This window comes from Medicago truncatula, chromosome 3, assembly GCF_003473485.1.
Source record: "Medicago truncatula cultivar Jemalong A17 chromosome 3, MtrunA17r5.0-ANR, whole genome shotgun sequence".
Lineage (NCBI taxonomy): Eukaryota > Viridiplantae > Streptophyta > Magnoliopsida > Fabales > Fabaceae > Medicago > Medicago truncatula.
In genome coordinates this window covers 49,508,760-49,524,949 of record NC_053044.1, presented here as the reverse complement: position 1 = coordinate 49,524,949, position 16,190 = coordinate 49,508,760, and the positions used below count along the sequence as shown (strand labels likewise).

Below are 16,190 nucleotides of genomic sequence, written 5' to 3'. Positions count from 1 at the left end.
GTTGGTTAAATTGAAAAGGACACGCATTATCTCAATCAAATTCTCATGATTTTAGCCGGACTATTTGCATAACTGTGATCGTCTAAGAGCATCAAATATAATCGTGATACTCAATGAGGTGGTGTTCCATAGTGTAACACCCCGTTACCCAAAAGTAATTAAATAATAATTAATTCAACATCAGAGTTCAACCCAAACGGGCATGCTACACTACATTTTAAAATTTCTTAATAGCATATGAAACTATTAAATTAAACAACTTTCAAAACATCATTAACTTGCAGCGGATTATTATCAAACATCAACGCTTAGTTAAAACTCCGAAACAATATCTTGGCATAAAGCCTCAACAACAAATCAACCATCATAGAGCCATAACAACAAGTTCCAAAATGAGATACATAAGGAATGACAGACGACAATTAAAACCCATCCCGAATGTATCAGAGCCCTAGACACGACACTTGAGCCACCACCGACTACTCAGGATCACCTGCAAGTTACCCATAGGAAGGGCAACATTTTCAAGCAGAAGGGGTGAGATTCACAACAATAAAATATAGATATTAAAACCTCAATTGAATCTAACACCATATAAACATCATTTTATCATCTTATAAATATAACTATATATATCTCACAAGCAACAACAACAATCTCATCAAATCAATCAATCATAATATGTATATAAATGTATATCCATCAACCACATCATCATCATCATGTCAACTACGACCAACAACCAAGACTCATGCATGACATGACGACACTACTAAGACTCCTCAGATATGCAATTATGCATGTGGTACCAAACAGGACCGAAGCCCTTATCGCTTTTGAATGGTTAAAGCATTCATCAGGACCGAAGCCCTCACCGCTGTGAACAACTAGTGCTCCAGGACATGAGTCTTCTCCGCTGTTTATGCATATGCAATGGACCCACTCGTATATATCTACATACAACTAGACCATGCATACATTCTTCATATGACTCCAATTTATACAACATGTATGATTCAATAATTATAGCATACATTACTGCCATCAGCAACAACCTCAAACAATGATCCAACAATCCAGAATAATTCATAATTAAATATAACTATGCTCAAACAACAACACCAAGCACTACCATTCACACAATAGAATTCAACACTCAAAAACTGGGTAGCTCGCCTCACGAGCACATCTGCTCGCTATGGCGAGCTCACAAAACAGGTTACTCGCCACGGCGAGTTCAAGGCGAACTCGAGGCGAGTGAAAAGTAGGTGCTCTCGGGAGTTTTGACATTTTTCTCACTCAAACCCCAATTCTAAGCTCCCTATTCATCTTTTTAACTTAAAACTTGCTCCAGTCATCATTAAAATCATTTAGGCACATTAAACTATCCACAAAACATCTTATAACAACAATTTGAAAATCCAGTTTTGATCTGGGTTACTCGCCATGACGAGTTGGTCTGCTCGCGAGGCGAGCTATGAAGTTGCTCACTCGCCATGGCGAGCACGGCTACTCGCGAGGCGAGCGATGAACTTCTGTACGGGCAGAAAACAGGTTTTTCCCCAAAATCCCATTTTTCTTCAATTCACTTCCCAAATTAGTTTACAGATAGGCAATGAAGTGTTCTATACATCCAGAACCTAATTCTAACATCAGAACAGCAATATCTACCCCAAAAACCATTAATTCAACTTATACCCAATTCCTCAATTTCCACTGAAACCTGTTAAACTCCAATTCAGAATTTCATATCTATACTACTGAAGTAAAACTCACTCTTACCTTAATTCAGAATGAAAAATGCACAGCAAATGGATTCTCTTGGTTCTCCTCCCTTGTTCCTGGTTTTCTCTCCCAAAGCTTGGTTTCACGTAAAACAGTTCTGACTCTCTTTTCCTAACTTTCCATTACTTAACTCCCCTTAATTATCACTTAACTCCCCATAATTCTAATAATTTCTATTATTTCCCCAACCACCAAAATAATTATTATTTTTCACTTATTCTAATTATTATTAAAATAAACTATATAATAAAATAAACACACCACATAAATCACCAAAAATCATATATTAGACTCCACCTAAATCAAAATAAATAAAACAACATTTAGAGTGTTACACATAGGAGACTGGATGACTGTAGGGCTATTGCTGCGAGATTTATGAATATGTATGGCTGCTGTCAGAATTTAGAAGTGTCTCAAATTGCTGCTGGTGGTCAAATTTTTTGGTGCAGTCCACTTGTTGAAAACTCTTGGTTCTGGTTTTTGTGATGCTCGATTGTGATGGGACGGTGTGCAACTTGGGGTATAATGTTGCGGTCGAGTGTATTTTGAGAAGCTCGGATTATCTCTTTCTACCTGGCTTTACAGGCAATCTTGGTTCTTGCTCTGTCATTGAGGTAGATTGAGAAAGTTAATAACAAGAAATTTTTGGTGGTTTCAGACTTTGTGTCGGTTGTTCAACTTGTGAATATGGGGACGAGGAATCAACATCCTCTTTACAAGTTTGTATGGGAAAGCTTGTAGGACTCCTTGTTTGGAAATGAGAAAAATTCATCGAATCCATTAATTTATGGTAAGATGATTTTGTAAGGATGTAAAAGGAGAGAATGAAATTTGGAGATTGAAGTATTAATCAATGAGATGTAATAAGTGGGAATTTAAGATTCAGATAATAATTTTTACAAATTATTAGAGTATTTCGGGGAAGAAGATCAATCCTAATTCAAAATTTTGGGAAAGATGATGATGATCAACTCATCCATTTTTTGACGTGTCGCATAAGCCACATAAAAAGGCTAACAGCCACGTCAACTTACTTTTAAAGGAAGGATGAATTTGTAAAATATTGCAAAAGGTAAATGAATAAAATGAATTTTTCAAAATAAAAAAGACCAGAATAAATTTTAGACAAAAAATGTAATTATACCTAAAATCAAATCTTTATTCGAGATGCCTCCTTGGAGTTCTGCTCCTTGCCAATGAATTATACCTTGAGGTTCTCAAGGATGGTTCTATCATAGACAATTTTAATGACTATGTTTCTTGTTACTTTGTATTTTTTCAATTTCTTTTTTCGGTGTGAACTATCTACTTCAACTGAAATTGTGTTGTTGTTGATTTGGTTCACACAAGTTTGAGTGCCTTTATGTTTGGGTGATTGGATCTCTCTGACTTTGTGCTTGAACATAATTTTTAGGTGTCATGTTGGCACCGACGGATCCATAAATTTTGATTTACGGACAAAATTTTATATGATAAATATTTATATAAAAAATTTAGCAATACAAAAGTGATAAAATAATAATATCATTATCGTTAGACAAAATACTTGAGATTATGATATTATATATTAGAAATATTAATGACTTCTTAATATCTACAAATTAAAATTGTTATTTACGTGTCTTTATATTTAAAGAGTATGGTAAATATCATTTAAAATTTCATCTCATATGCATTTACACATTTGATTTTATAAAATTCATAAGAGAAACTCTTTTAACCATATAAATTTTCATTTAATGTGGGCAATCTATTATTTTAAGAGGAAGCGGTTAGGGTTGGGAATAGGCCAGGCCGGCCTACAGGGGCCTATGGCCTGACCTGTTTAAGCCTGGCCTGGCCTGACTTGTTTATTAAAAAGGCTAGGCTTAGGCTTTTTAAAAAGCCTATTTAAGTAAATAGGTCAGGCTTAGGCTATCAAAAAAGCCTATGAAACTAATAGGCCGGCATGTTTATGCATGTTAGGCTTCATAGTGGACTTTTTAAATAGACTTTAAAGCTTTATAGTGAAATAGGCTTTTAAGGCCTTATAGTAGTGATAGACAAGTCTTACACTGAAATAAGCTTTGAGGCCTATTAAGCCTATTTAAAAGTAGATAAAATGGAATGTTTAGTGACTTTAATAGTAAGTAGGCCTGTAAATAGGCTTTCAGGCCAGACCAGGCTTTTAAATAGCCCAGACCAGACCAAAAAAATAGGCCTATGAAAAGCCATAGGCCAGGCTCAGGCCTGCAAATTTTTTCGTAGGCTAGGCTCAAGCCTATCATAGTCTGGCCTGACCTATTCCCAACCCTAGAGCGGTGACTAAAATATCAAAGATTTAACAAATAACATGGAAAAATTAGTGGGGAAAACAATTGCCCCCAGTCCACCATAGGTGGATCCGTGCCTACATGTTGGTCTGCACGAATTATCATTTATTCATTTTCTCAGTTCTATATTTATTTGCTTGAAATGAAACTAGTTATGAAGCATAAACATAAATCACCGATAATAATTTAAAAAATAGATGGAATTGTGTGTTAATTTATAACTACATGTGTTAACCTGTTAGTGTCGTCTTAGTCTCTGATCTTAAATTTGTAGTGTTGGTGCAACTCATGAAACTAATTTAGCTTACTTTAATCAACCATAATACTCTAAAATTATAAGCCTCAATTTTAGTCCATATTTAAATTTTATAGGGACTATTTTAAGAATTAAAAATCTTTTTATATGCTGCAATAAGATGGAGACTAAAATTTGAACTAAAAATGTAATAGATACAAAGCTTAAAAGCTTATAATTTTAGTGAAACTAAAAATATATTTAACCATATATTATTTTCTTTCTATCGACTTGTACATATGTTGAATAAAACCTACGTTGCACATAATTAACTTTTTCTCTACTCAAGTTTCAAATAAACATTTTTTTTTTAATTTTATTTTATCTATTAGTACTTTCATGTTTATTTTGTAATTTACTTTATTTTTCTCATTTGTCTAGTTTAGAGTAAAATATATAGTATATATTTTTTTCGTTCTACTTTATTTACTATAAAACATTGTTAAATCTCTCATATTTTTTTGTCATTTATTGTAGTTCTACTCAATTTGAAATATTATTTATTAGTCTTTGTTGTTATAAGCAGTTGATACATGATTCACATTAAAAAAATATCTGGAACACAAAACTCTTTTTCTCTTTGTAATTTTCTCTTCTCTTATTTTTTGTTTATGTCTAAAGAAAGTTAAAGATAAATTTTACGCTTAAGTTTTTAATCCCTACTAAATGATGAAATTTTAAGTTTAATCCCTATTTATATTTTACAGCACTACTTTGAAGACTAAAAATATTCATTTTCTATAAATAGCTTTTAAAACAGGGACTATTTTTACGAGCTACACCCGACCAAAGAGTATATAATATTATATCTATTATATTACTGCATATCATAAGATTCTATCTATTAAATTACTGCATATTATAAGACAATGCTTAATTTTCTTAAAGAATATATTTTTTTTATCCTTAAAGTATTATTCTTTACATATATTTAAAATTATATTTTTGACTTTTGTATACTATTTTTAATCGTAAATTATTATATTTATACTAAAACAATATATTCGTTTTACAGAAATTATTAATTTAATTATTAAAATTATACTAAAAATAAGATATTCATTTTACAGAAATTCTTAAAATTAAAAAAAATTACCGCAAGAACAAAAAACACAACAGTATAGATTGAGTAAACAGATAAAAGAAAAAATGCGTGAAAAAGGAAATAGATAAAATGAAAATTTGAAAGAGCAAGGTTCCCTCCACAGGGTTTCAATACGTTAGTGACGTGGCGATTCATGATTGGTTACTAGTCGGGGCGAATCAACACATGAACGTTACATAGCCGCTTCAAAACCTTCGTTCCAATTCGATCCGGCACATTTTGGTAGCCGTTGAAAACCAGTTCCATTTCAAAAAAACTCTTCTCTCTCTTTTCACTTGTTGAGGATCATGAAGAAGACAACTCGCAGATCTAAACAATCGAGTCCAATCGATTCCTCACCTTCCGATGCAAACGAAAAGCAACATTACGAAGAGAGGATTCGCGAACTCGAACGAGAGAATAAAGCGTATCAGGTCAGTGTTTACAATTTCATCATGCATTGTTTGTTTCAGATCTGGATCGTGTTCTTAGATTTTCATTTCTAACAATTTTAATGAGATTATCATGCAGTTTTGTGAAAAGTTTCTTAGATTTTGAATCGGAAGTGTTTTGCATTTTTGAAATCAAAGAATTTAATCTAGGGATTTGGATACTGAAATTTGTAATTTCAAAATGTTGTTAGCTTAAGTATGTTTTAGTTCATTTATTTATTATATAAGTGATTAATTTTCATTTCTAACAAGTATATGAGCTTAATTAACATCAGTATTTGCGTAAAGTTTCATTATAGGTTTTTTAGATTTTGCATTGAAGCATTTTGAATTTTCTAAAGGGAATGACTTGATTTTGGAATTTCTATACTGAGACTGAGATTGCTAATTTCAAAATTTTGTAAAATTAATTTACCATGAACGAATAATTTATGGTAAGAATTAAGTATTAATCGTAGAAGAGGGATTGTTTATTGGTGCTGTGTAATATTGCAGACTGAGATAGAGGAATTGAAAAAACAAAAGGGGAATGATTCTTCAGCTTCTAATGATGGAGTTGAAAAGCTTAAGAAAGATTATCTTCAGAAGCTGAACTTACTTGAAGATCAGGTAAACATTAGTTTGTATTGGTAGAGTGAAAGTAAATGTTATAGTAAGACCGTTATGTGTGTTTTATTTGCTCGTGCTGTTGCAGGTATCTGAATTGAAGAAGAAACTGGGATCTCAATCCCAATTTTCAACTCATAGGAAAAAAGCAGATGAATCAACAAAGCAGTTGCAGTATGAGATTCAGAGTTTGAAAGCTCAGAAGGTGAAATTGCTTACATGAATGTACTTTTTTTGTTGTATTAGTACAGCTTTATTTCTTGCCAATTCTTCTTTAGTTTTTTTTATCAACTTGTTTCTACGTATAGGTTCAACTGCAATGTAAGATAAAGTTAGAGTCTGTGCGATTTAGATTATGCAAGGCTTTACTTGAAAAGGAAGTTCTTCAGGTATCTTTTCAACATTCTCTTACTTTTGATATTTGAGGATTGAATTTTGGATTGAGAAAAATCTTACTAATGGTGTAACAGTGCTCAAGTATCTTATTGGTATAATTTGAATCTAGTTGTTGTACTTGTATCTAGTATATATCCCTTTGGGTTAGTATCGGCATATTTATCTTATGGAAATATGTTTCTAAATAATCAGCTTAAGAAGGAGGGAAGAAGGAATGAAATAAAGGCTCACAGTTTGCGGACTTCTAACCAGATGCTTAAAATGGTTCGTTTGTCGAATCTTATTCAAGACTTTTTATGACCTTTTACCTCTCATGGTTGTGGCTATTCACTTGTTACCTTTTTTATTCATATTACCTTTCTCTCATTTTTTTCTTACATCAGGTATTGCAACGAAAGACTGAGGAAGCTTCTGCTGCAATTAAACGTCTAAGAGATATGATAGCAGCACGAAAAGCTATATTAAACCGTTCATCTGGTAAGCAAATCTGAATACATGTTTGGTTTGAATTTTCATTTATTTAACTCGTGTTTGACCTGTTAAATTCATTCATTTCCTTTCTTACTTTGCCGTTTCTCATGTAGGTTCCAAAAATAAAAATGGTCAAGTAATTCAGGTAATTGTCTATTTATTGTAATTGTTGACTGCATGTAGATCAAACAGCATAAACTTTGATGTTATTTTTCCTGTCACTGGCTCAAAAGTCTTTTTTTATACCTTTGTTTCCTTTCCGCTTTAGCCGAACATTGGTCATAGTATCTTTTACTAGGAAATGTTAAGGTTTGTGGCCCGTATTAGAGATTGTGTCCAATCATGTTTATGCTACTGGTATTATATGGAAAATTTCTATTGTTTAAGCTCTGATGTAAATGTTATTTTATATCCTTTTTGAAGACTTAATTAGTAAGACAAAGGCTGTTTCTGTTGGAAATGTATATTGCACGGTTTTGATTGCTGTTTTATTGCAGTAGCCTGATTTACATGTTGGCCTAACATATCAAAATGCATAAATAATGACTGGTGCAGGATGCTGAGCATGAACTTGAAGCCACAACTCAGTTGCACAAGTTATGTTCTCAATATGAATCCAATATCGAAAAGTAAGTCTCATGTCACTCCGATATTCCCTTCCTTGCCTAATACTTAATTCCAGCCTTTATAGGTCTTCAACAGACTGTTGCTGAGCTGATATTTTTAATTGTTGTTAATTGTAATGCATATCTCTGGTGGGTTTAGTATCAGACATCAGTATTTCTTATTGACTTTCTTCACTTGTAAACTGTATAGTTTGCATGGCTAAATGCTGTTTTCTGATGGTAATTGTGTGTACCTGTAAGTTTCATTTTTTACAATGTTGAAATGTATCTTTTACGCAACTTTATGTTGGGGTGGGAATATGTACTTTGCAAGACTTCAAGAACTATTAGTAGCATCACAAGTTTTTAAAAGCTGACCAGTGGAAGTGGTTATTTTATTGCTTGAACTTCAAAGGTTAGCATAACTGTGTTAGATTTTGGGATGATTTTATTACGCTGAAGAAACTTATTCAAGAGGCACTTATTGGTAATGAATTTGATTGGTGTGGGGAAGAAACTTATTCAAGAGGCACTTATTGGTAATGCGTAGACAGTACTATGACTTGATAATTTCCCTATAATCTGAGAGCACTTAAAGTATAATTTTGTACGTGAAAAACTTGTTTAGAAGAGTATCGTCGTCAGCATGACATGAATAGTATATAAATTTAAGAGTCCTCTATTCTAACTGCTTGAATGGTCAGGATGATTGAAGAGATTGCACAGCTGAAAGAAGAAGTTGAGATGCACAGGGAGGAAAGATCAAGGTAGATACTTTTACTCGTTTACATTTTGCAGTATTGCTTGACTTCTACGAGCTGGCAGTACGTAGTAGATCACTCTAATTTGATGCTGTGGTTCATCTCCTTTTTTTGTTACTTCAAGGTCTCAGTCACAGGAAGAAGACCTTAACAGCCCCGAGAAGGATTTTGATGATATTCAAGATTTAAAGGAACAAGTAAACAACCTTAGTGGTATACTTAAAGAATTACAATTGCGGAAGGAGAAGCATGATTCCAGAGAAATGAAGCAGGTTCGGACCATTGACATCGAATTAGAAGCGTATTAGTATAATAGATATGATTCAAAGTTAAAACAAGTAATTTATTATGGAGAAATATATTTATTAAAGAAGTACAAATAAAATAGGTTGCTTGTTTATTAAACCGTGGCATATTCTAATCAGCAGGACCTGGATCTTCTTCTTTCTGAAGAAAGTAACGACAAGATTAAACTGGATATCCCCGGAATGAGCGGTTCAACTGAAAATAGTGTTAAGAGAGAAAGAGCACGTGAAGGGCTTTGCTGTTCTTGCAGTAAGAAGTCCTTGTGCAAGACTACAAAGTGCCAATGCCGATCCACTGGTGGGAGCTGCGGACCATCATGTGGCTGCACAGGTTCTAAGTGCACAAATAGGGAACCACTGAAATCAGTGGCAGAAAACGAGTTACCAAAATCAGAGGATTCAGAATGCTCTACGAATAAAGATGGAGGCGTGATTGCTTCTGAATGTGCCAAACTACTACAGAGTGCACTTGTTGAAAAACCTGCCAGTCGCAGAGACAACCAGGGGCCCAAAAAGAAGCCATTATGTGACATCCAGAACTCACTGGTGGTATTCTTCATTCCATAACTCTGATCTTAGTCACCAGAAAAATCCTTTCTTGCATTTAGCACCTATTTTAATAACTTGGCTGAGATTTACTATACTGTAAAATCAAGGTATCTGGCTTAATATGCTGCGGTTTTCCCAACTTGCTCACTAATCCACGTGACAATTTGATTGCAGGGTAATATAGATGCTCAAAAGCAAGGCCGGAAAAAGAATACCAGGAAGCCGGTAATTCAGCTTGTTACCAAGGATCCAATGTCCTCAACTCCAGAAAAATAACTGAAGTATTAAAACATACATTATTCGAACTCGAAAAAATAAATCAATGAGATTGAACTAGGTGATGAAACCAGCTAGGAAAGAGTGCTTCTGGCGACTGCCATTAGAAAAGCAGCTGATTTTCGTCATTTAAGAAGATCAACAGGAAGATAACTGTTTGATTAACTTCTCGTTTTCACACCCAGTCTTCTGTTCTGGGGACAAACAAAGAACAGGAATCATTTAATTTGTTATTACTGGTTTTTGAAAATTCATACTGATGCTGAATTGTTGAGTTTGATTTACATTGTTAATTTGGATCTCTTGTTTAGTATCATGAGAGTTGTTTCAAAATCAGATTGTCATAAAATAGAATTTTATAATTTCTACATAATTCATAGTAATTTATGTTTCTCATAAACATGTTAATTTATGTTGTGATCGTAGAGAGCTTATATTTAAGCTTAGAGAGCTTAAATTTGGGATTTGCTCTCTACTCTTCAAACTGGTTTTATAATACAATAACTTGTCTTCACTTGTACTGCAATAGTTTGTTCTAAAAAACTGTCAATTTGTTGATTTTCTGTATGTTGTTGATTTGATGGTTCTTAAATCGTAGAACTCACTGAGTTTTAACAGTGAGATGTTGAACATAATCCCCTCGCATTGGATTCAAACAAGAGATGATATAAATCCCTGAATATGATATTGTAAAACGAGTAAGGCCTAGAAAGAGTTTTTCATCGGGATTTTTTTTCATTTAATTGATTATCCTGTGTAATTCTTATTTTTGAACTCTATTTGATGGTTCGGATCTTTTTCATCTAATAAGTAATGGTGTTAAACTGTTTTTTATACTCGTAATTTTAGACTTTTTCATCTAAACTAACTTGTTATTTTCTGCAAATATTAATAGAGAGAAAGAATAAAAAAAAATGTGAATATGAGAGTTGTTTTAAAGTTGTCAAAAAGTGGCCACCATAAAAAAAAAAAAAAAAAATATGGCCATCATAAAGTTGTTAGAGTGGTTGTACAAATATGATTTCTCATATTCTTATTTGATTTTTCACATATAAATTAACTACAAAATATGATGAAAATGTAACCTGATGATAAAGCATGCGCGTCCTCTTCTAATTGGTTGAACCGTCTTATATTTAGGACACAACGCATTCTTCAAACGTATCCATTTCGCGCTCTAACATAAATAACTGTCTTTACCATGTTCATATTATGTTGCATTGCACACGTATGTCAAGATCCGTTCTGTTATTACTAAATCACACACACGTGACATGTCCATCTGACATGTGTATGATACGTCCGTTATTACTTATTACTGTATTTTGGGCATAATTTTGTTTGATATGGCTTAATGCAGTGTAAAGCCATTCAAATTAAATAACTCCATTGTTTTTAGTCTGTACGTGAAAGAAGACCAGGGAACGAGCAATTAATCTAAACCGCTGATTTTCATTAATTAGGATTTAATGGCTGTAGTTATTTGTTCTCATTTCTCATATTAGCAAACTGTTCTCATGGAGTCACTCCCTTTATAAGAAGAAAGGAAATTTTGGGGGTGCCACTGAGGCCCGTCACAACAAAGATCCGCCACTGGTTGTCGTCACATGTATCTGATTTCCTGTTTTCATTTCTTTATTTTTTCCGGAGATTATACAACCATTTCAATTCTATATGGTTTCCTTGACATAAATGTTCTTGTTTTGTTTTCATCCACCTTTAAGCTAGTTTTTTTTATTGAATTGAATGTACATAGCTCACATAATAATTGGGTTGTTCTCACTAATAACAGGCTGTTTCTCATGTAGGTTCCAAAAATAAAAACGGTCAAGTAATTCAGGTAATTCTCCATCTATTGTAATTGTCGACTGCATGTAGAATCTTGTAGATCAAACAACATACACTTTGATGTTATTTTAGTTCGATAGGCAGTCAAATCCATTAGTTTTCCTGTCACTTGCTCAAGAGTCGTTTTTATACCTTGTTTCCTTTCCACTTCGGCCAAACATTGGTCATAGTATCTTTTACTAGGACATGTTCAGGTTTGTGGCCCGTATTTGAGAATGTGTCAAATCATGATTATGCTACTGATATCTGATATTATATGGAAAATTTCTACTCTTTAAGCTCTGATGTAAATGTTATTTTGTATCCTTTTTGAAGACTTAGTTAGTTAGACAATGTTTGTTTCTGTTGGAAATGTATATTCATGGTTTTGATTGCTGTTTTGTTGCAGTTGCCTGATTTACATGTTGACCTGACATATCAAAATGCATAAATAATGACTGGTGCAGGATGATGAGCATGAACTTGAAGTCACAACTCAGTTGCACAAAATTATGTTCTCAATATGAATCCAATATTGAAAAGTAAGTCTCGTGTCACTCCTATATTCCCTTCATTGCCTTATACTTATTTCCAGCCTTTATAGGTCTGCAACAGCCTCTCCTGTTGTTCAGCTGATATTTTCAATAGGCTCTCCTGTTGTTCAGCTGATATTTTCAATAGACTCTCCTGTTGTTCAGCTGATATTTTAATTCTTGTTAATTGTAATGCATATCTCTGGTAGGTTTAGTATCAGTATTTCTTATTGACTTTCTTCACTTGTAAACTGTATATTTTGCATGACTAAATGTTGTTTTCTGATGGTAATTGTGTGTACCTGTATGTTTCATTTTTTACAATGTTGAAATGTATCTTTTACGCTACTTTATGTTGGGGTGGGAATATGTACTTTGCAAGACGTTAAGAACTATTAGTAGCATCACAATTTTAAAAGCTGACCAGTGGAAAAGGTTATTTTATTGTTTGAACTTCAAAGGTTAGCATAATTGTGTTAGATTTTGGGATGATTTTATTACGCTGAAGTTTGTGTATATTTCGGTTTGAACTGTTAACGTTGAATATTATATACTCTCCGGAACTCTGTTAGACACTTCGATTAGAGGTGCCACTTTATTTATCTTCAATTTAACAAGTTGGCTCTACATTACTCATATGTTTGAGGTATCAGTAGCTTGCACAGTTGGTTTTATAGGCAACTGAATTTGATATTAAATTTGATTGGTGTGGGGTAGAAACTTATTCAAGTGGCACTTGTTGGTGGCCCAATAATTACCAGCAAAACCTTGAATTCAACATAAATAAATAAATATTATACCATGAATCAAAAGATTCAACTCAGGTTCCATAATACATCAGTAGTTTAAGTATTCTAAGTATATAATTTGAAAAAACATTTTTTCCATGTCTCGTTTTATGAGCATGCTAATATTTACCAATATTTTACCAGTATGCATATGCAGTACTATAACCTGATAACTTCCCTTTAATCTGAGAGGATTTAAAATATAATTTTGTAGGTCACAAACTTGTTTAGAAGAGTATCGTCGTCAGGATGACATAAATTGTATATAACTTTAAGAGTCCTATTCTAACCGCTTGTATGGTCAGGATGACTGAGGAGATTGCACAGCTGAAAGAAGAAGTTGCGATGCACAGGGAGGAAAAATCAAGGTAAATACTTTTACTCGTTTACATTTTGCAGTATTGCTTGACTTCTACGAGCTGGCAGTACCATAGTAGATCACTCTAATTTGATGCTGTGTTTCATCTCCCATTTTTTTTACTTCAAGGTCTCAGTCACAGGAAGAAGACCTTAACATCCCCGAGAAGGGTTTTGATGATATTCAAGTTTCAAAGGAACAAGTAAACAACCTTAGTCATCTACTTAAAGAATTGCAATTGCGGAAGGAGAAGCATGACTCCAGAGAAATGAAGCAGGTTCGGACCACTGACATCAAATTAGAGGTGTATTAGTATAATAGATATGATTCAAAGTTAAAACAAGTACTTTATTATGGAGAAATATATTTATTAAAGAAGTACAAGTAAAATAGGTTGCTTATTTATTAAATTGTGGCATATTCTAATCAGCAGGGCCTGGATCTTCTTCTTTCTGAAGAAAGTAAAGACAAGAATAAATTGGATATCCCCGGAATGAGCGGTTCATATGAAAAGAGTTATAAGAGGGAAAGAGTGTGTGAAGGGCTTTTCTGTTCATGCAGTAAGAAGTCCTTGTGCAAGACTACAAAGTGCAAATTTCGATCCACCGGTGGGAGCTGTGGACCATCATGTCGCTGCACACGTTTTAAGTGCACAAATAGGGAACCACTGAAATCATTGGCAGACAACGAATTACCAAAATCAGAGAATTCAGAATGCTCTACGAATAAAGATGGAGGTGTGATTGCTTATGAATGTGCCAAACTACTACAGAGTGCATTTGTTGAAAAACCTGCCAGTCGCAGAGACAACCAGGGGCCAAACAAGAAGCCATTATGTGACATCCTGAACTCACTGGTGGTATTCTTCATTCCATAACTCTGATCTTAGTCACAAGAAAAATCCTTTCTTGCATTTAGCACCTATTTTAATGACTTGGCTTTGAATATGCTGCAATTTATCCAACTTGCTCACTAATCCACGTGACAATTTGATTGCAGGGTAATTTAGATGCTCAAAAGCAAGGGCGGAAAAAGATTGTTCGGAAGCCACTAATTCAGCTTGTTACCAAGGATACAATGTCCTCAACTCCAGAAAAATAACTCAAGACCTAAAACATACATAATTCAAACTCAGAAAAATAATTCAATGAGATTGGACTAGGTGATGAAACCAGCTAGGAAAGAGTGCTTCTGGAGACTGCCATTAGAAAAGCAGTTGATTTTCGTCATTTAAGAAGATCAACAGGAAGATAACTGTTTGATTAACTTCTCGTTTTCACACCCAGTCTTCTTTTCTGGCGATAAAACAAAGAACAGGAATCATTTAATTTGTTATTCCTGGTTTTTGAAAACTCATACTGATGCTGAATTGTTGAGTGTGATTTACATTGTTAATTTGGATCTTGTAATATCATGAGAGTGGTTTCAAAATCAGATTGTCATAAAATAGAATTTTATAAACCATAGTAAATTATGTTTCTCATAAACATGTTAATTTACGTCGTGATCGTAGGCTTAGAGAGCTTAAATTTGGGGTCCGCTCTCTATTCTTTAAACTGGTTTTGTAATAACACTAGTACCCTTTTTTGAATTGCCATGCTATGTACCTTTTCTTTGCCGTTTATTCCGTGCTAATAAATTTACTAGTACCTTGTCTTCACTTGTATTGCAATAGTTTGTTCGAAAAAACTGTCAATTTGTTGATTTTCTGTATTCTTAAATCGTAGAACTCAATGAGTTTTAACAGTGAGATGATGAACATAATCCCCTCACATTGGATTCAATCAAGAAATGATATAAATCCCTAAATGAGATATTGTAAAACAAGTAAGGCCTAGAAAGAGTTTTTCATTGGGATTTTTTTTCATTTAATTTGATTATGCTGTGTAACTCTTATTTTTGAACTCTTGGTAATTTTGAACTATCAAATTAAAGACTAATTGATAATGCGTGTTGATATGATTGTTGAACTCTTGGTAATTTTGCACCTCAAATATGTTTCATCTAACAACAAGTAAGTAATGGTGTTGAACTGTTTTTTCTACTCGTAATTTTAGACTATTTTAATCTAAAGTAATTTGTTCTTTTCTACAAAGAAGATCGTTCTTAAAATGCTCAAAGGACATTACATTACATAAGAGTTTGAGTCGAGCAAAGTTTTATTTTCTTCACATCAATGTTCTTGAAGTCATCAAATTTTTTTATTAAAATATGTTAGGTGCTCCACAATTGATTGATTCCACTGTCATAAATGAAGAGTCGTTGCTTCAAACACAATCCATAAGCTAAGGATTTGGTAATATAAATTGACTCTAATTTATTTCCTATTGCGGTTGCGGACTTGCGGTCTTCTCTCTTGCTTTAGTTTTTTTTTTTTCTTTTCCCAAGTAACTTCCTTTAGTTTCTCATATGACACAATTAAACTCCTTCCCTTTTTAAGTATGTCTTCATTTTGTTTTAGCAAAAGAATTGAAGACTTTGCCTTTCACATAACGCATCCGCATTACTGCACTCTTGGGGATTAGAAAGGATATCACGCGCTCCATCATAGGTGCCAAGTAACTTCCTTTTCTTGTTGTGGTTGAACTAAATGTAGGCAGTTCTCCCAATTGGGATTTAGGCTTTAATTCACATCGTTGTGACATTAGACTCAACTCTATTGGTAGTTGCTAAATTAATTGATGCTAAGTATTTAAGTTTGTTTTTTTGCTTAACCCAGCCATCCAAATACTTTACCAGGTCTTGCTAACCATTGCCCTCAGGTGATTAAGGTAACCAAAATTA

General features: G+C 33.5%; 2 protein-coding genes across 11 annotated transcripts; both read left to right on the top strand.

Annotated features, from left to right (window-relative positions):
• The first annotated feature begins 5,557 nt into the window (after positions 1 to 5,557).
• On the top strand, positions 5,558 to 10,273 carry LOC11425709 (kinesin-like protein KIN-4C). 3 transcript variants are annotated; one of them, XM_024777781.2, is made up of 13 exons: positions 5,558 to 5,633; positions 5,666 to 5,913; positions 6,427 to 6,540; positions 6,626 to 6,742; positions 6,846 to 6,926; positions 7,126 to 7,197; positions 7,317 to 7,410; positions 7,518 to 7,549; positions 7,960 to 8,033; positions 8,714 to 8,776; positions 8,895 to 9,042; positions 9,199 to 9,624; positions 9,799 to 10,273. In XM_024777781.2, the coding sequence occupies exons 2-13, from the start codon at positions 5,788 to 5,790 to the stop codon at positions 9,898 to 9,900; spliced, it is 1,449 nt and encodes a 482-aa protein (XP_024633549.1). In that variant the 5' UTR covers positions 5,558 to 5,633; positions 5,666 to 5,787; the 3' UTR covers positions 9,901 to 10,273. The 3 variants fall into 3 exon arrangements, with proteins under 3 accessions (XP_024633549.1, XP_024633550.1, XP_024633548.1); XM_024777782.2 differs by having other exon boundaries at positions 9,196 to 9,621; XM_024777780.2 differs by having other exon boundaries at positions 9,196 to 9,624.
• Positions 10,274 to 11,096: 823 nt separating this feature from the next.
• Positions 11,097 to 15,030, top strand: LOC112419990 (kinesin-like protein KIN-4C). Of its 8 annotated transcripts, none has more exons than XM_024778488.2 (7): positions 11,097 to 11,509; positions 11,709 to 11,740; positions 12,195 to 12,269; positions 13,354 to 13,416; positions 13,536 to 13,710; positions 13,840 to 14,265; positions 14,406 to 15,030. In XM_024778488.2, the coding sequence occupies exons 3-7, from the start codon at positions 12,196 to 12,198 to the stop codon at positions 14,505 to 14,507; spliced, it is 840 nt and encodes a 279-aa protein (XP_024634256.1). In that variant the 5' UTR covers positions 11,097 to 11,509; positions 11,709 to 11,740; position 12,195; the 3' UTR covers positions 14,508 to 15,030. The 8 variants fall into 8 exon arrangements, with proteins under 8 accessions (XP_024634256.1, XP_024634252.1, XP_024634257.1 ...); XM_024778484.2 differs by having other exon boundaries at positions 12,137 to 12,269; XM_024778489.2 differs by having other exon boundaries at positions 11,693 to 11,740.
• The last annotated feature ends 1,160 nt before the right edge of the window (positions 15,031 to 16,190 follow it).